Source organism: Athene noctua, chromosome 11 (genome assembly GCF_965140245.1).
Source record: "Athene noctua chromosome 11, bAthNoc1.hap1.1, whole genome shotgun sequence".
Classification (NCBI taxonomy): domain Eukaryota; kingdom Metazoa; phylum Chordata; class Aves; order Strigiformes; family Strigidae; genus Athene; species Athene noctua.
Genome location: NC_134047.1, coordinates 7,928,264 through 7,948,410, shown reverse-complemented (window position 1 = coordinate 7,948,410; position 20,147 = coordinate 7,928,264). Strand labels below are relative to the sequence as shown.

The following is a 20,147-nucleotide window of genomic DNA, read 5'->3' as shown; positions in this document are numbered from 1 at the left end:
CCTCTGGCTGGGTTACACTGTGGCTCTAATAAAGAATTACTTAACATTGCATCCATGCTTTATTTTTATCTGTGAGGAAAACTCACAGATTACAATGACAGATGGTCAACATTCAGCATTTAATTAGGCAACACTAAGGCTCAAAGAGACTGCTACCTTGCAGAATAGGTTTTTTTTACAAAATCAGTTCTGTTTTTCACATGAATACCCCTTACAATGCCTGTACCGGTAGTACAACTGAGAATTTCGGCCTTAAAAATACTGCATTGTTAACTACAGCCTTTCTGGATAGGTATTATCCCTGAAGGTACATCTGTTATCTCTGAAAATACAGACATGGTTATTAAAATCTCTGGATTGTCTTTTGGTTATGAAATACTATAAGTGTATAATCTGTTTGGTTTTCTACTGCTCTGATCAATCAAAAACACAAGACTTGGATGATCTGGCCAGACTGGCCACTGCATGTGAAACACCTGTTTGAAAGAACAGTTTTCAGACTGGACAGCCACAGTTACTTTTTTAGGATCTTACAAGCATGAAAAACCTTCTTTTAGTTTTTCTTGCCCATCTTCTGACTGCCTCCTCTCTAGCATGGTGTGAGTCCTCATAGCCCTGTCTAGGGAGGCAACTGTACTTACTACAGTGGCAAACATGTTAAGATGGCAGGATCCAAACTATGGCTTCCATCGGTAATGTTATCATACCTAATCAATTGATTTTTGTGTGATTTTCTGCTTAAATAACTGTATGGCCCTTTTTTCTTTGAGGTAATAAAATCTTAAACAGAAAGGGTGTAGTCAGTCATCTATTCTGCTTACATTGCCAGGGTCAGGTTGTTCATGACAGTTATATTTAATATAAGTACTTCATCCTGCACAGTTTTCCTATTATGCAATTTATATTTTCTGTTGTTAAAATTGATTGCATGTTCTTTCAACTCATTTTTACTTGCTTCTGCATGATCCTTAATATTACCTGCCAAAAAAGGGAGGAAATTCACAAATTGGTCACAATTAAATGGATTCTGGCTAGAGGCATAAAATGTTCATTGAAATACTACAACACTGAAGATATCCAGAGCTTAGCTGATTGCCCTGCCTCTGGATCAGTCTGCTGGTACATAGAATCACTCATGTACTTCTTTTTCTCCTCCTTCACTTTATCCAGTGAGAGAATGGAAGGTGAAGCGTAAGAATGATTTTGATGTGTTGCTGTCTTATATTGTCTGTCCTTTCAAAAGTATCCACTAGCATCACAGCAGTTGACCATTGCATTGTTATTTCTGTAAATTGTGTCTTTTTATACCTACCCAAGATCAAGGGGCTTATGGATTGTCCCTGCCTGTTCAGAAGGACAAGTCAGTTGCCTGTATTACAGTGTTTTCCCCTCCCTTGACTGTACTGAGCTCTAGGACCATCTGTCTGAGGGCTGTCATGGCAAGGCTGGAGGGAACGTGGTGGAATAGCACATTAAATGAGGATTTGACAGCGGAAAGGAGAAGAAATATTGTGCGCATAGGATACACCATGTAAACAGACACAAGAGAAAGGGACAAAATGGACTATTGAGGCTGTTACTGCCAATAATAAGGACTGTGGAGGATAGGTGAAATATATGGGTCCTAACTTTACACTCGAAGCTTTAGCAGTGAGAAGTTTGCATGGGGTGCTGATGAAGTGGGGAGTCAGTGGAGGTGGAATAAGCTGAACAGCAGTGCAGCTGGCGAGGAAGGCAAAGGAGTGGCAGAATTTATCCAGAGACAGCTATCTTTCCTTGGTGATTAAAGGAAGCATGCAGGACAGCAGGACCAAAAATACCATCATAAAGCGTGTTTGAAGCAGTGCACCAAATAATGAAAGGGATTTAGGGCTTACTGTATACAGATCCTTGAGTAGTGTTGGGGAAAAAAAATGTAGCATCATTAGAAGCCCTTATGCTGGATGAAGTTCTGGTGAGACATTCTGAAAACTTCTAGTGAGTTATATTTTAAAAAGAAAGTTTTTAAACACTTAATATGCCATGACTGGCATAATAGGAAGTGTGTAGAAAGCTTGCAATGTAGGGCAGAAAGAACTATGCTGAACTTTGAAAATATATGTAAAAAAAAAATGCTCTGGAGATTGGATGAGTTCTCAGTGGAAATGAACCGACTTGCAGGAGCCCTCTGTTAAAGAAAAAAACAGCACAATGGAAAAGTTTTCTGAGGGAAAAAAAGCATAGAAATGAGGTTTAAAGATGTTACTTAGAGATCAGTTCTGATACAGTCATTGAAACAAACAGCTTTGAGTGCTAAGAGGTATAAATTAGAAGGCAGGTAACTGGGCATGAGGTAAGGAATGACCTAGTTGAGAAGAAGAAAGCTTTTCCTTCTCTACCTGGTCTTAACATTTTTAATTCTTAATAGCAATTAGCAGCCATCTTGAGCTGTCACTATTACTGTTATTTCAGTTTTGGAAAGAGGCCACTGTTAGCACGTTCTGAATAACGCTGTAAACCTTGTGTTTTAGAAAGTGGGATTTTTGCATGGTGCGAATTCCCTGCTCTAGAAATAGAGTAGAAGTGGATAAGTTAACTGGAATGATAGAACAGAAACCTAACTTTGTCTCAGTATCTAAATCAATGCGGGAAACAGGACTTAATCACGGGTTTCCTATAAGTGCAGAACCGCCTGCCCTGGTGCTTCCTGAAAGTATATAAAACAGTCTGTAGGCATGTATGCCTTTTATATTAATAATAAATCTATGTACAATCAGGCATTTTAACATCAATCTTAATCTAGCAAGACTTCTTTTTTATCAATTAAACTGCTATTGTAATTGACTTCTAAAAATGAAGCAAAGGCTGTTGTTAAAACCAACTAGCATGATGCATAGTAATATACTGATTAGAATGCAACTCTGTTCCCTCCTGTCTTTTGCATAACTTAGAAGAACTTGGCATTGGATGCAGTCCAGGTTTTATAACTGAATATCTACAAAATTGAAAACTGAATGCTTGGCCAGTCTTACTTATTTTTGCTTTTTTTTTTTTTAATAACAAAAAAGGAAGTAATTCACTGGCCTCAGTTCAAAAGTCCTGCAGATGCAGGCTTTGACAGCTATGTTTATTACTGCATTTAGCAAATGATCTCCTTTTATTTACCATTCTTAAAGCAAGTTCTAATGACAGGACCAAATCCTCTCCCAGTGTGTGTCAGTTTACATTGACTCAAATCAAAACACAGACGAAATAATAATACAGTCATCTCATCTGATTTACAAATTGTAGACAGTTTAGGTTTGAGAATGAAAGTTAGGAGAAGTGCACATTTATGTGATTATTTACACTGGAAAATTTCTAACTATAAAACTAATGGAAGTAGAGTCAACGAATGTTTAAAAATGTATAATAAATATATCTTTTTATGCACTACTAACATTACTATTATTGAAGTCAGCTGAATTTTCTCCCTATTTTCATCAGCTGAAATTCTGACCTGACATTGCTTTCAGAAACCGGTTTTCCCTGGCTTGTAACAGAACATGAGCTCCAGCCTCTCACAGAGGCTCCTTACTACGTTCTATGTACATTGGAGGAGTCATCTTTAAGAAGCCAGTGGGATTTGAAACCAGCTTTTCAGTGACAATGTTGAAATGAGGCCTGCCACCCATATATCGTCCTGCCTTGCCTTGAGAAGGGTGTTAAATTTAACTTAAATCTAATATAAGAAAGTAATCAAATGAGGCAAAAAATATGGAATATAAGGGAAGTAATGGCATCCACCCAAACCTTATTTTAACTCTGTGAGCTTTCATATACTGCTGCTATTCATTTCACTGCTAATTCTGCCTCTGTTTGGGTTTTTTTCTTATTTGTTGTATCATCCCTGAAACTTTGATTGCAAGCAATTTATATTCAAGACTTTTCCTTTCTCCTAACTGCATTCTACGATGATAATAATAATAATAGCAATAAGAACATTAAATATGTACGTAGACAGTAAATGAATATGAGCCAGGGTATATCCCCTGCTTGTTTTTCACTTATTTTACCACCAAGAGGATTTGTTTGCAGAAAATGCAAGAAGTTTGTAAAGAAATATATTATAATACGCATAATCCATCAGACTGTATACAAGCAAATATAGTTGAACTAGGCATCACATTTTACTTGGGCTCCTTAACTATCATTAGAGCATAAATTGTAATAGTTACAGCAGTCTACAGGGGTATATAGGTATTTTACAGCTATTGTAAATGAACACTATTAAAGTTAGACATGTGTGTATATAAAACCCCAGGAATGGTAGTTCAAGAAAGAACACCTGCTTCTTCTAGATTTTCAAATTATTTTGTATCTAAAAACAGAAAGGGGTAAGAAAAAAAATATTCTTTCTAATCACTGCCACCATATGATCCCAGCTTGAATTCTTAAACAGGTATTCTTAACCATTTATTTTACAACTATGCCTCCAGGTCTCAGGGAGGAGCAAGCACTGTGCCGTGCTAACACCTGCGCTGACATCGTCTCTGCTCTAAGGACTTTATTAATTGGAATAGAGTAAGACAAGTGATTAGGTAAAATGCAGTAGATTAATACGAGCGCACTGAACATTGATCTGAAGAACACAAGTCAATGAACAATGTCTTATGTTTCCCTAAATTGTATCTCCGATTTAAATGGAGTTTAGTAGTGATTGCCCAGTGACTGAATGATGTAAGGAGGTAGATGATAAAAGCACTGGATAAATATATTTTGTCTTCCTGAATCTGGTTCAGCTTTGAATGTGTTTTCAAACTGAGACTTGTGCTGCCCCTCTGCATTTTCCTGTTGGACCATAAATGTTAATGGATCATAGCACAGTCACTTTGTCGGACACAGTGAATTTAACAAATGTTGCAGGTCCCAAGCATGACAAGAGAGCTGCAACAAGGAATATGGCTGGCACCAGGCACAGCTGCTGCTGGCTTTCACAAACTCTGGGAGTGGGGTGGTTTTGTGAAGAAGTATGAGGATGCTGGTGAGCTAGGTCTTCGGGAGCTGCAAGCACAGCTCTTCCCTTTGCGGCCTCAGTACGTGACCTGAGGTGGTCTGTCCCAGAGCAGTAGCTGACCTGTCAACATTAATGGAGATTAAGAGAGAGGATGTGAGATAGGATATCTTTGTTAATTTGTGGGCTTAACTACACATCTTCAGCTGGAGTTGAAAAGTCCATCCACAGACAGTTGAAAGCTGAGAAAGAAGAGAAACTTAGGAAATGGTAAGAGCAGAGGTGAGGGTTTAACACTTGAAAATAGGAAGCATCCTATAATGCAAAGCAGAGTAACGCTGAGTGCAAGTAGCTGTTTGTTTCTTGGTCCTCCTATTTCTCATCTGATTATTTTTCTATTTTCTTATCCTTAATAAGACCTAAATTCACCATCATAATGTTAAACCACTGCGCATTTTGATCAGAGCTGACACAGAAATGTTGGTGTTGTGTGTAATTAAGATGCATTGTATTCTTACCTTACTGTATCGTTGTGTTTAGGCCCACAACAGAAACCTGCTCTCCATTGACTTCGATCATGTAACCAGAACAGGAAAGATTTATGACGATCATCGAAAATTCACTCTTCGGATTATGTATGACCAGACAGGACGCCCAGTTTTGTGGTCACCCATCAGCAAGTACAATGAGGTCAATATCACTTATTCACATTCTGGATTAGTCACCTATATCCAAAGAGGAACCTGGACTGAGAAAATGGAGTATGATCCAAGTGGGAACATAATTTCCAGAACATGGGCAGATGGTAAAATATGGAGTTACACGTATTTAGAAAAGGTAAATCGTATAAAAAGTAGATTGTTGTATCAAGGCAAAAATATTTGTTTTGATATAGATATTGTATTGTGAACTGTGTTATAATGCTATTTCTTGCAAGAGTATTTAAGACTTTTTAAACAGAGGATGCATACAATTACATAACTAAATATTTCTGGACTGGCTTGGACCTACATGTCACCAGTTTAAACCTGCCATGGTTTAGTTCTGAAGGAAGTTATTAACACCTCAGATTTGTTTAATTGCTAAATAGAAATGACTTCTTGGTCTCAGTCCAAGTTCAGGTGAACAAAGGACAGTCTCACTGCTGACAAACATGTTGCTACTCTATATAACACAGTCAAAAATATAACAGCCACTGAAAGGGATCTTTTTGCTCCCACAAACACAGTTCTTTTAAGCCAAAATTATGAGCCAGTGAGTGCAAACTTGCACCTATTCAATGCTGTGCTGTAAAAAAGGGATTGATCCTTTGAGGAGAAAGATTACTTCAGTATTTATGAGGGCCATTTGAGGGGGAAACATTAATATGAAATGAGTTATTGCTCTGCTTTTATAGTGACTTAGTGTCTAAATTGCCTGAGGATTGTAATTTTAATTTATGTCCATAGGTAATGGTCACAAAATGGGGGAATAAGTGTTGTACAGACTAAGAAAGAGCAGCATCTCCTTCATCTGTAGAAGCATCGCATTTGGTCTTGTCTGAAAAACAAAAAGCCAATCTGTATTTTTAAAACTTTCAGAACTTTGTGTGAAAATGTATTCAAACAGCATCCCTTCAGCCTTTTTTTTTGTTGTGATAGCAACATCTTGGACTATCCAAGATATGTTGAGTTTGCAGAACGTTTTCTCTGAACCTGTTAACCACAGGGAAAGGCTAGGAAGGGGAAGGTGAGGTAAAACTGATAGGGGGTATTACACGCAGGAAATCCAATGACTTTGAAGTTATTATGTATTAAAAGTTCCAAATGTGTACTTTTAAGATAAACTTTGCTGTACTTATTTTGAATGTATTTAAGCTTGATCCTTAAAAAAACTTAGCCCTAACCCAGAGAAAAAAATGACTGAGACTAGAGAATGCATAAAAATGTGATTCCCTCCTTGTCTGCATGCAGTATGGTTCTTGCACATGTTAACAAGATTGGCAAACCCTAGAAGCTTCAGAAGTTTGGTTCAGATAAATTTGTCAGGGCTTCTTTTGTCTGCATGCTCTTATGCAAATTTCAAGTAAACAGGCATTTAGTACAGCTTTCACATATTTGGGCAATATGCCTTTTGGAGGAATTCTTTATTTTTTCTTTGAGCCTAATGGACTGTAATTTTGGAAAGATGTATGTTTCTTATCTTTCCAAACCACTTTGTCTGTTCTTAGCTGATGAGCTTATAAATAAAGTAATATAACTTAGAACTGTTATTCTGAAATTCTGCACAAGTGGTCAAATCCTGATCTTGTAGAAGCAAATGGCAAAAGCTTATTACTTCGGGTAGCAGCAGGCTTCGGTTATGCTGTAACTTGTCATTAAAATTATTGAAAGTCTTATATACTATGGCCATAATCTCCCAGCTATTTAATGTACTTCCAGCGTAGTTCCAAAGAACTGTTTGTTCCTTGTGCCAAAGAAAGATTAATTCACTGTCAAAATTAGACATTGAAATATCATTTTGTGGCTCCATTAAAGTCAATAATTCATTGTGTTAATTGTGTAATGATTGCTAAAGGTTGTCTGAAACCTTGTAAGACCCAGTGATTCCTTTTATCAAAAAATCAATTATGTAGTTTGCTTCCAATTCATAGTTATTTAGTTCTTGATTTTTTAGCACTTGATGAGTTAATTGTGCATCTTCAAAAATCTCTACCCCTTCCAAAATTAGCTATAATAATTTAGGTTTTAGAAAGCACTATGATAGTAGCACTGTAAATAACTTTTACTGATGAAATTCAGTTCCTCTTGTTTTGGTCACCTTCCTCAGTTAGTTAATGGTGTTATAAGATCTCCTAAATATTCCAAGCTTGCTTCCAAAATCCTGCTGTTTACGATCAGACAAAACTGATGAGTGGCTGCGTATGTATGTTGGACCGAAATGACATCTAGTGGTGATGCTCAGCATTTCTGTGTATTCCCAGTAGAGCTCCAATTGCCACTGGCTGTTTGTCTCGATTTACCATGCAACATTAATCATTACGTGGTTGAGCAGGCTCTGGTTGCTTTTATAAAATGACAGCTTTTTGGATGTTTTATGAGCTACCCTCTGAAATCCTTTAAACCAATTAGAACCCAATTTGTGCAAAAAGTTAAAATCTATTGTAATATTATTAGGATGAATTGGGAATGAATTTTTTCTTTCTTTTTATAGTGTCCTCTAATAGGCTAGAGAGGATACTAAGTCTCCAACCCTAGTACTGACTGTCCTTTTACTATCCTGGACAAAAGTGGAAAAGCCACAAAGTGCTGTAAAAATGGCACACAGGGGCACTAAAGTTATATTAGAGATGTTTCTGATCTTGTTATTCATATTCTGTCAATGGCAGACAGCTTAAAAACAGGCCCGGGAGCAGTATATAGAGAGAGGCGTCACATCAGTGCTAGGAGAGAGTTCAGCCAGTGGTTTACTGCAGACTGGGGACTCTTGACTGAAGGTGAAAACAAAATAAACACTGTGCATGTTAGAAATGCTTGGCAGACCAGCAATAAAGCGATCAGAAAAAGCTCGGTGTAAAGGTCTGTTCTCACTAGTTGGCAGCAGGTAGCTTACGAGTGGCATATGTTGGTGCTCGCTGGCTGGCGCACAGGTGACAGATGTCTTTCACCAAGGGCAGGAAGAAATACATCTTGGGAGGGCAGGGGGCCGGGGGTACAGAGAGGATGGCTTTGCCTATCTTTGCTCCTTTGAATAAGCACTTGGGTTATTTGTCAGAGAAAAGTGGCTGATGGCCAATGTTACTTAACACATTGCAGGGCTGAGCTCTCAGTGTTTTCTTCCCAGAGAAGATTTTTGTGCTTAGAGGGAAAAAAAAATCCTTTTTTTCTCATCTCTTTCACTAATGCTGTTTAAAAAAGCAGTCACACTGTTCCTTGTAAGACTTTGTTTTGCATGATGTCTCCATCATGCAGAAGCTTGACAAATTTGCTTATGTGCCTGGTAGGTTTGGGCTGTGAGCTAAGAACTGTGCAGTGCTCCGGTCAGCCAAGCCACATACTGGCGCTGGGGGAAGGCTGCAAAGTTCCCCCATACGTTTTCACTCTTGTGTTTTCATGATGCTTGTTTCAACAGTGACTGTTCACCAGCGGGCTTGTACTCCGTGACACTGTGACTTTGCACATGACTTGTGAAAAGGTTTACAGAACCCAAACTTTAAATTTGCACATCTGCCATGTTTGCACATTCATCTGCCAAACAATCCAACCAGACTGCATTGACCAGCCACAACTAACCTACACAGGGCAAATATCAAGTATCTGTATAGAAAATATATTCTCTGCAAACATTAAAAATCAGAGATAGAAGTAGTCACTCCAAAGAACCTGCAGACTATTTTCATCCATCTGTAAGCATGGAGATACTGTGACCTCTGGGACAATGTGCATTTAACGGAAGACACAGACAAAGGGGTAGGTCTGTGCTAGAGATATGCAGAGTGCCAGTAAAAGCTAAACACCTTATAGACAGCTCTGAAAGTTTCCCCTTTCCACCTCCCCTAGAAACATCTGGTGGTGCAGATGCTCTGCCTATGTGTGAGGAAGAGGTTCCCTCTGGTTTTGCTTCCTGGGAGGATGACCTAAATAGTTCAAAGCAACATAGCAAGTCAGCATGAGGCTGAAATGCTACTGAGAGACACATCTGCCTTCCAGTTTGGAGGTCCTTACTTCTAGACTTATTAATATTCTCCTTCTGTTTTGGTACCACCTTGCTGGCCTGCTGGCCTGGAGCTGAAAGCTTCGCTTGAAATTGTACAAATAATAAGAGCAAACTACAAGAGTGGATGGTTGTTTCAGCATTTTCTTAACCTTCAGTCACTCACTGGATAAATAATGATTTGCTTGATCTGCCACTTATACTGCCATTCCTGTTGCTTGCAGTCCGTGATGCTCCTGTTGCACAGCCAGCGCCGCTACATCTTTGAGTATGACCAGTCTGACTACCTGCTCTCGGTCACCATGCCGAGCATGGTGCGCCATGCCCTGCAAACCATGCTGTCCGTCGGGTACTACCGCAACATCTACACCCCTCCGGACAGCAACGCGGCCTTCATACAGGACGTCACCAGAGATGGACGGCTTCTGCAAACCTTGTATCCTGGGACAGGGCGCAGGGTCCTTTACAAATACACCAAACAGTCCCGACTTTCTGAGATTCTTTATGATACTACTCAGGTCACATTCACCTACGAGGAATCTTCTGGGGTTATTAAAACAATTCATTTAATGCATGATGGGTTCATCTGTACCATCAGATACAGGCAAACAGGTTTGTGTAACTGTGACTGCTTTGCTGAAGTTTTTGGCCCTGATCCTGCACTTACCTGGCATGAAATTCTATTATTTCTATGTCTACAAATTCTTATATTTTATGTTTCAATAGAAAAATATGTGTGTATATCTCTATGTCCGTGTCCATAGGCATATATAGCTGTCCCATTTGAAATGCAGTTTTCTTTTTATTGCTTGGTATGGAATAGCTCTTATAATGTTTGATTGTTTTTATTCCACTGTGTAGATATTTGCTAAATACTAAATCAAGTTGTTTTATTGTTTGTATTTTCAAGTTTCCCTGTTTATACCATAATATAACATAAATTCAAAAGGACTGTTTATATGAGGAAGGAAATCACCATGTAAAATAAATTTGGTTTAGAATTATCTTGTAAGTAAATAGGAATCATAATTATGAATAAAATAGCATTCATTTAACCAAATGTTAATAAAATATAAATATTTTTGTAGGGCAAGCATTAATAAAGGTTTGTGAGAGAATAATCTAACATATTCTTAGCTAATGGTATTTTCTGAAACAGTCAAGTAGCAATAAGGCTTAAGGCTATATTAGAGTTCATCTCCTGTCTGTGCTAAATCTATAGGGTAAATATACTGTGGACATAATTAATTATTTTTCTTGCTTTTTTTTCCCCTATTTGTTTTGAACAGGTCCACTTATTGGTCGCCAGATCTTCAGGTTTAGTGAAGAAGGGCTTGTAAATGCCAGATTTGACTACAGCTATAACAACTTCCGTGTCACGAGCATGCAGGCCATGATAAATGAAACACCTCTTCCCATAGATCTGTACCGTTACGTCGATGTTTCTGGCAGGACCGAGCAATTTGGAAAATTCAGTGTAATTAATTATGATTTAAACCAAGTTATAACCACCACTGTGATGAAACATACCAAAATTTTTAGTGCCAATGGTCAGGTGATTGAAGTACAATATGAAATTCTCAAGTCTATCGCTTACTGGATGACCATCCAGTATGATAATATGGGTCGTATGGTGATCTGCGATATACGCGTAGGTGTAGATGCCAATATAACAAGATATTTTTATGAATATGATGCTGATGGTCAACTTCAGACTGTGTCTGTGAATGATAAAACCCAGTGGCGCTACAGCTATGACCTTAATGGCAACATCAACTTGCTGAGCCATGGAAACAGTGCGCGCCTCACTCCTCTGAGATATGATTTGAGAGATCGCATTACCAGACTTGGAGAAATTCAATATAAAATGGACGAAGATGGTTTTCTCAGGCAAAGAGGCAATGAGATCTTTGAGTACAACTCTAACGGTCTTTTGAACAAAGCGTACAACAAAGTGTCTGGCTGGACTGTGCAATACTGTTATGATGGCCTTGGAAGACGAGTTGCAAGCAAATCAAGCCTGGGACAACACTTACAGTTCTTCTATGCTGATCTCTCCAACCCAATAAGAGTTACTCACTTGTACAATCATACTAGCTCAGAAATAACATCTCTGTATTATGATCTTCAAGGTCATCTCATTGCAATGGAATTAAGCAGTGGAGAAGAATATTATGTTGCTTGTGATAACACTGGAACACCTCTAGCTGTATTTAGCAGTCGGGGCCAAGTCATAAAAGAAATTTTGTATACCCCATATGGAGAGATCTACCAGGACACTAATCCAGATTTCCAGGTTATCATTGGCTTTCATGGAGGGCTGTATGATTCCCTTACTAAATTAGTTCATCTGGGTCAGCGGGACTATGATGTCATTGCCGGTCGGTGGACAACACCAAATCATCATATATGGAAACACCTGAATGCTGTGCCACAACCATTTAATCTCTACTCATTTGAAAATAATTACCCAGTTGGCAGAATCCAAGATGTTGCTAAGTATACAACAGGTAAAATACGTTTGTCATGAAAATACAACTTTTTATCAAATTCCAGCATGGATTCAAGACTCCAGATATCCTTTGAGTATATCCAAAGTTAATATTTGGCCCTAATCTTACATTAAAATCATTTCTTTAGTAGATAACATCTTACTGAGCTTGATCTGTTTTCTATAGCCTTTATGGTAACAAAAAAAAAAAAAATTAATAGTTGTTTCTGCTGCTTTTCTAAGTGCTAAAATTAGCAGAAGATTGGAGGCAGCTGTATTTTAATTTTTTCCATTATAAATAAAGAGAAGGTACACTATTGATTTGAGTATAGCTATGCTTTGTAATCAAATAATTTGTTTGCTGCAATAAATGCTGTAAGCAGTACTGAAAACATAAATTGATGTGAAATCATTATTTCTGCATAGCTGGGATTTCTGCAGAATATCCTCACTTTTTCTAGGAGTTATGTGCCTTATTGCCAGCATCCTTTTCTTGTTTTGTAGACATTGGAAGTTGGCTAGAACTCTTTGGTTTCCAGTTGCACAACGTACTACCTGGATTCCCAAAACCAGAGATAGAAGCTTTGGAGACAACATATGAACTTCTCCAGCTTCAGACAAAAACCCAAGAGTGGGATCCTGGAAAGGTCAGCAAAAATTCTGTTCAACTGCTCCTAATACTAAATTACAGAATTTTATTAGAAAATGTTGAAAACCAAGGAAACAAAGTGACTATCTTTCAACATCCTAAGCAAGGCAAATAGTCTAACAATGCTAGAGACTTTGATGTTGTCCATTATGTACTGGCATCAGAGTGGAGGAGAGTTTTAAGGAGAAGCGTTTAGCAATACAGTGAAGGAACTTTACAGAGAAACTATCCAAATCTGAGAGGCAGGATAGGCAAAAGAGTAAAGTGTGTGAAAATTGAAAAAGCTATAAAAAATTTTGTGGGATTAAAGAATTAAAACAACAGATTTTTACCTCTGTTAGCAAAGATGCCACAAGAGATGCAAAGTCACTGAGTGTATAAACAGCTTTGCAAGTCTGTATCTCTGCATAATTATTGCAGGAAAACAGAAATATTGCTATAGATTTGTAAGGGGGGCGGGAGGGTGGTAAAACTTGCTCCAGGGCTTATTTTCAGTAAAGAAGAACCATGCATCAGCTATCAGGGTCTAACAATCAATGTAACTGCAACAGGAAGAAGTACTGATATTCTGAGCAGGCGTTCATGTTTTGCATTTGACCATCTGAGCATCTGTTAACAAAAAAATAGGATTTTGCAAAGACAAGAGAGAAAAGATGCCTTTCCTCTAATGTAGTCAGGAAAAGGAAGTAGAAAGTGTTGTGAGATCATGTTCATAGCATTTAACACACTTCTTTTCCCATGTACAAATGGCTGCACAAAGTGCAGAGAGCTGGAGGGTCAGAACTCATTCCAGATGTTAGAGCATGTCCATGTAAAATTGTCACTGACTTATTAAAGAAGCTATTGCAAAGGCACAGAAAAAGTGTAGTTATAGGCACAGTGTTAAAAGACAAATAGATGGTTGGAGTGAGGGTTTTGTTAGCCTCAGTAGGGAGCAAGATCTACAGATCTGATTAATTTGACTGGATCCTATTGTTCTAGTGTCTTGAGACCTTCACAACCTGCTTTCCTTTGAAGAATGGGTTATAAAAACTGTTACTGCTATTTTACAGAAGACATAATTAAATGCACAGAGGCTAAGCATAGAATCATGCGAAAGAGCACAGCTTTGAGTTCAGGTTTCCCCATGCCTAAGAGTTGAAATACCAGCCATTAGAGTCACAGTTCAAGGGGTGAGGAAGAAAAAAAGGAAGAATAGATACAAAAATAGCATTTGTGATAAACGCATTTTCAACTTGTTTTCTAGAAACAAAAGAGTCCAAGAGACAGAAAGCAATACCTTAGGCGATTAGAAAGCCTGTGCATATACCCAGGCTCTGTAGATGTGTGTGATGTTTTCCAAACAAATTGAAGATCCATTCTAAACAATTAAGGGATTAGTAGGGTCTGTGAGACACTATAATGAAGTGCAAGGTGCCTCATCTGCAAACTTTATTGGTATTTTCTTTTCCAGACTATCCTTGGTATTCAGTGTGAGCTACAAAAGCAACTCCAAAACTTTATATCCTTGGATCAACTTCCTATGACACCCAGATATAGTGATGGCAAGTGCTATGAGGGAGTGAAGCAACCAAGATTTGCAGCTATTCCTTCAGTATTTGGAAAAGGCATCAAATTCGCTATAAAGGATGGTATAGTGACAGCTGACATTATAGGCGTGGCTAACGAGGACAGCCGGCGCATTGCTGCCATCCTCAACAACGCTCACTATCTGGAGAACCTGCATTTCACCATAGAGGGCCGAGACACGCATTACTTCATCAAGCTGGGGTCCTTGGAAGAAGATTTGGCCCTCATCGGCAACACCGGAGGACGACGCATCTTGGAGAATGGCGTCAACGTCACAGTGTCGCAGATGACTTCTGTGATCAACGGGAGGACTAGACGCTTTGCTGACATCCAGCTCCAGCACGGCGCACTGTGCTTTAATGTTCGGTACGGAACAACGGTGGAAGAAGAAAAGAACCATGTCTTAGAGATAGCCAGGCAGAGAGCCGTGGCTCAGGCCTGGACTAAGGAGCAGAGACGGCTGCAGGAAGGGGAAGAAGGTATTAGGGCATGGACAGATGGAGAGAAACAGCAGCTTTTAAGCACTGGGCGTGTACAAGGCTACGATGGATATTTTGTTTTATCTGTGGAGCAGTATCTCGAACTTTCTGACAGTGCCAATAATATTCACTTTATGAGACAGAGTGAAATAGGCAGAAGGTAACAAAGAAAATCTCTGCCTTTGCGTCACCAAAGACTGCCTGTTTTTAAACGTAAAATGGTTTATTGTATTGGTTTTTCTAGATCAGAACTCTGTATATATAAATATAGAGGAAAAAACATATCCAACTGCCTTTAAATGTGACAGAAGATGGTATTTTAATATTGTTCGTTTAACTCTTTGAGAGATGACAGTGACGATTTTTAGTTCTTGTGTGGCAGTATTCAAAAATTTCAGAGGCAGAGTCCCGACAGCTGAGCAGGGTGACCTGCGCGCGAGGTGCCCAGGGTGACACCGCACATCCCTGCGGGGTGGGGGAGAGCGCAGTGAGCTCTGCCTTCTTCTAAAGAAACACGACTTTTTTGTTGTTGTTGATTTAATAATTCACCAATTATTTAAAAGGTTACAGAGCCTGATTCTACAGCCCTTATTCACTGGGTGGTTTTTATTCCCGGTGAGATCTCCCACAAGTTCAAGGGATTGCATACAGAAACCAGACTGTGTATGGAAACTTCATAGTTGCTCACCAACCCCGCACATGTCATTCCTCACAGCTATGATCTAAGGGATTTTCTAACCTGGGAAACGCAGCTTATATTGGATACAGTCGTAAGGGGCTGTCCCGTACGGCCTTCAGCTTTGCTAGGCTGTAGCCACCTCTCAGCCATTCAGTGATGAACACCGCATTGTGTCTACTTTCGCATGTGGGCGCCTCTCTCCCGAGGTTTCCCCTGGCGCTGGGTTATGCTGGAGTCCAGCAGCACACTTATTGCTGCTGATCTTCCTGGCAAAGGGGTGCAGGGTGGCACTGCACTGCCGGGCTTCAGCCAGGCCTCGGGGGTGGCCAGAGAAGGGCTTTGTGAGCGCTGTAGTCAACAGGAGTCTCTCCACTGACATTAGTGTGCTCCAGACTGGGCTTTAACTCAGTGCTTTTGGGATGACCCTCGCTACCCAGCTGGGAGGGCCCACCCGGTGCAGTGACAAGCCGTGCAGGATCAGTCCTGTCTGTAGTCATTGGGCCAGGACTCGTCTTTTCACAGATCGTTTGGAAATTGCAGTGTTGTTGGGTTTAGGCATTTTCATCTTAAATTAGTAATCTTGTTGTAGTACTCATTTTTTCGAGTCTGAAGAAGATTGGTGGGTTGGGAGTTGATGAACCTAAGTGTGGATAGTAAATATGTTGATAAACGTAGAACATTTTTGGGATGACTCTTCACTTTTCAGCTCAATATCTAGAGCACATAGAAAAGCATTATATTGCATGGACAGAAATTTTTATTTCCCAAGGTATCATGCGCTGCTGGCACAGTTATTTCATAGCAGAGTAGGTGATCCTTCTTTCAGCTTGTCATTTTTAAAAGACCTGATTATCGGGAGGTGGGGAGGGCACACGGGGAGGGGGGGACGGGTAAGCAGATTTTCCTTTACTGACTTTCAGAGGGAGCTAGCATTCTTGTTATAGAGCCTGTGTATCCGTAACAGTGATGTTATTGCACATTTCTTTCAAAACAGATATAGTAAATATATTGAAACAATTTCTGCTCATATTTACTGAAGCCAACAAAGTGCTTTCTTTGTCTGTCTTCCTTTCTTTCCAATTTTCTTTTTTCCCTTGATTTTGGGCAAGTGGAGCAGACTGTACCAAAGTTAGAGATGAGCCTGAACTGGCACCTGAGACCTGAACCCCCGAGCCCCAACAGGGGTTTGAACTCAGGTCTCAGCCTCACACCATTAGTGTCTCTCCAGACTCCTTCCGCTCCCCCGGGAGCCAGCGCAGCTTTGGGGGTGCAGGGTCAGGCTGAGCGAGAGCCTGGCCCCTAAAAACACCCTCTACTCCCCAGCCAGCGGGAATTGTGGACCAAAATCTGCACACACGCATTTTGATCGGGCTCATCATTAACTAACGTACAGAATTGGGAGCTGAAAACATCCAGGTTTGACAGCTCAGATTTCTGTAATTTTCCATACAATCACGGAGAATTTGAATACCTCCACACCAGCCTAAAAATGGACCTTCAAATCCTTGAGCCTCTAATATGCTTTTAATCAATGGACGAATAATTTATGAATTGTATATAGAGAGTGCATTCATAAACGTGATGATGTATTTTATCACTGATCCAAGATGTCAATATTAGAGTCTATTTTACTTATATTTTAAGCAATTATACTTTTTTGCAATTCACTAATGAGGTATCATTTTCAAACTGCTTTAAATATCCATTATAAACAAATATTTGAAGCTATTAGAATTACCTTGAACTGTGCATTTCTAGTATGTAATACATATTTAGTTAGCTTGTGCCTTTAGTTTCTTAAAGTTACATTTGTATTATATGCAGGAAATGCACTTTGTATTACCTACAGCTGTGTTTTTTAATACTGCCTTGATTACTGTTGTTCTCATATTATGCCAAAAGGTCAAAGAGTGAAATGTGTTACAAGTTTGTCTTTGAAAGCAGATTTGGCATTTTCCCAGTTCCTGGGTGCAGTCTAAGGTACATTTTTGAACATTATTTCTTATGAGAATATGGATGTATGAAGAATCACATGTTATTACATGGCCCAGTTACAAAAGCAAAAAAATGCCTTCATTATAACAGTTTATTTCAGAAATTTAGGAAACTAAAGATACATGTCATGTTGAGATGACAGTGCTAGAGAAATGAGTTATTACTGAAAGGGCACTGGAGACTGAAGTCGTAGCTACACATGGGCCAGCCATTCGTGAGAACTAAGCAAACAAATAGCTTTGGACCATCTTGTTCATGAGCAACCTCAGATGGAGGCAGGGAATATTTCAGTCTCCATTTTTTTTTTTTTTCCTACTAGTTAGACCAATTTCTTAGTGTTGCTTTTTGTAGGGTTGTTTTGTTTTGGTTTTTTTGTTGCACTATAGCCTAGAGACCCAAATGAGAAAAAGAAAAATAATGGCATGGAAATTTTTACTGTTATTTAAATCATATAATTTGATGCTAGCGTTCTGCACTGCAAACATGGTTTTGAAAGTGGAAAAAAATAAAATAAGTAAAATAAAATAAAATAAAACCCACTATTGCACACTATCCTGTAGCAAAGTACCTACCATGAGAAACACGTGCTATATTTTTTATGACAGCCAAACAAATAGTGTGTGCAAGTAATGTTTCCTTTGCTTTCATATTTATTTAGCAAAACTAGAACATTTCAAAAGGTATAAATATATATATATAGATATCTATGTAGAACATAGCCAAATAAATATATATGAACTGGTCAATGTGCATCTCGGTATACACATCCTAGCTGTTTGGTTTGAGCTCTTTAACGTCCTCTCAGTTGTACCCTAGGTAGGCAGACGTGGCCTCGCTCCCGAGGCGCTGGCTCCCAGCCCTGCTCCCCTGCCCAGCACCCAGCGCCAGGCTCACGGGGCAGCAGCTTTTCCAGGGTGAGCAATGGCCATCGGTGCTGCTGGAAGCCAAGGTCCAAAGGGGAAAGAAGGTGGTTTAGGCAGAGGAGCTCCTATTGTAGCCTGAGCAAAAAGAGATCGGCAGATCCCTGGCAGGGTGTTAGCCCGCTCAGGGGGATTCGCCATAGCGCGGCTGGTCTAGCACGGTGACACTCGGATCAGGCTGCCACCGACAGCCTAAGGGTTTTCCCCGTTAAATGCTGACTGTTATTTAAACCTCTCCTTGATACGAAAGATTAGCAGGTCAGAAGCGCCCTGACTGCCAGAGGAATTGCTTCTCGGCAGAAACTGGGACTGGTGGAGTTGGACTCGCTGTGGATTTGTCCGGGCATTTGTCACCTGCCATTATTTGTCTAAGGAAACGTGTTTGACAATTTCCAGTTTTTCCTTAGATCTCGTGGTGGACTTTAGCCTTTTAATAAATGTTAGTATATCAGATCGTGTCCTTGACAGTATTTTACTTGTATGAACCATGATAAAACATTAAAATCTTCATACTCTTCAGACAGAAGTGTCAATAAATGAGGAAGAGAAGCATAGCATACGATATATGTCAAAGTAATGTTCCTTTTTAGCTTTCTCATCAACAGTAAAAATGTTTACAATGTATGCCAAGATCTTCAGTTTCTGTCTAACACCAGTTAGAGGTTCTGATCTTACAGAAATTGTGTTATAATGGCCTCAGCCTCGTTGCTAGGAAACAATAGATCCCAATTTTTTTATTCCTGCTCTAACTCCTGTGCTGAATAGTGACTGGATACTGTACAGGTTTATGTTATATGGCTGCAGTTAAATGGTCTGATGCATTTTGCTCTGGGTTTCAGACCAGAAGCATGCATTTTCTACAAGAACATCCCAGCAACACGCTGTAAATATTAAAAGTTAATATATTATGTGTCGATATTTGAAAAAGAAAGTACTTTGACTATTTCATTTTTAAAAAATAAAGGTGCAAACTGATGGCGTGTGACATTGTCTTTGTTTACACCATGTGTTTGGGATATTCTGGTCATGTCAGTAAAAGGTGCTTCCATGTAGCTAAAGAAGGACTTCAGACAATACTGGTTGATTCAAAAGTTGAGAGGCAGACAGTTGCTAGCAAGATTTAATTTTACCAGAGTTCATGTGTGTAACTCTGCAGGTTTCACTGCAGGTGAAATCACAGGCAGTTTCTGTGCACTGGTTATTACATTTCATCAGAACAAATGTGAGAGAGAAAAGAAAAAAAATCTGCTAAATGCCTTTGCACTCCCAAGAATTGAGTGGGTGAAGTCAATGGTGGTGGTAGGGGACCAGGAGCAAAGTTTAAGTACCTACACGTTCTGTAGAGCTGCCTCAAATAGATGATGATGAATGGCTGTGTGTATCAAAAGTGTGCGCATGAGGAAAAATAAAAAGCCCAGCACACGCAGCAGAGAGGAGACGGTGAACCGGAGGGGCAGAAGGAGTGTTTAAGGCTAAAGAAACGGTTACGTGGTGAAAACCAGATTGGAGCAGCTGGGCTGGGCAATAACCCAGCGTGAGGGCTAAGGTTTAAGAGCTATGTTGGATGGATAAGAAGGAAGCGAGGCCAAAGGGGTGCTCTGGTAGAAAAGGGAAGAAAAGCAGCCTGGGAGATGGTATTGATTAGTGCCGCAGGAGGTCCGTCACGGCTGTAGCCAAGGAGTAAGGGAGGGCCTAGTGGGG

General features: G+C 39.5%; 1 protein-coding gene across 4 annotated transcripts in view; it reads left to right on the top strand.

The window, feature by feature from the left end:
* Window positions 1–19,408, top strand: part of TENM1 (teneurin transmembrane protein 1) — a 346,951-nt gene extending 327,543 nt beyond the window's left edge. For all 4 annotated transcript variants that reach the window (XM_074915503.1, XM_074915501.1, XM_074915502.1 and 1 more), the window contains 5 exons: window positions 5,513–5,809; window positions 9,889–10,276; window positions 10,954–12,174; window positions 12,660–12,802; window positions 14,258–19,408. In XM_074915503.1, the coding sequence (XP_074771604.1) occupies window positions 5,513–5,809; window positions 9,889–10,276; window positions 10,954–12,174; window positions 12,660–12,802; window positions 14,258–15,016 (2,808 nt within the window). In that variant the 3' untranslated portion in view covers window positions 15,017–19,408. The remainder of the gene's footprint in view (window positions 1–5,512; window positions 5,810–9,888; window positions 10,277–10,953; window positions 12,175–12,659; window positions 12,803–14,257) is intronic.
* Window positions 19,409–20,147: the final 739 nt, after the last annotated feature.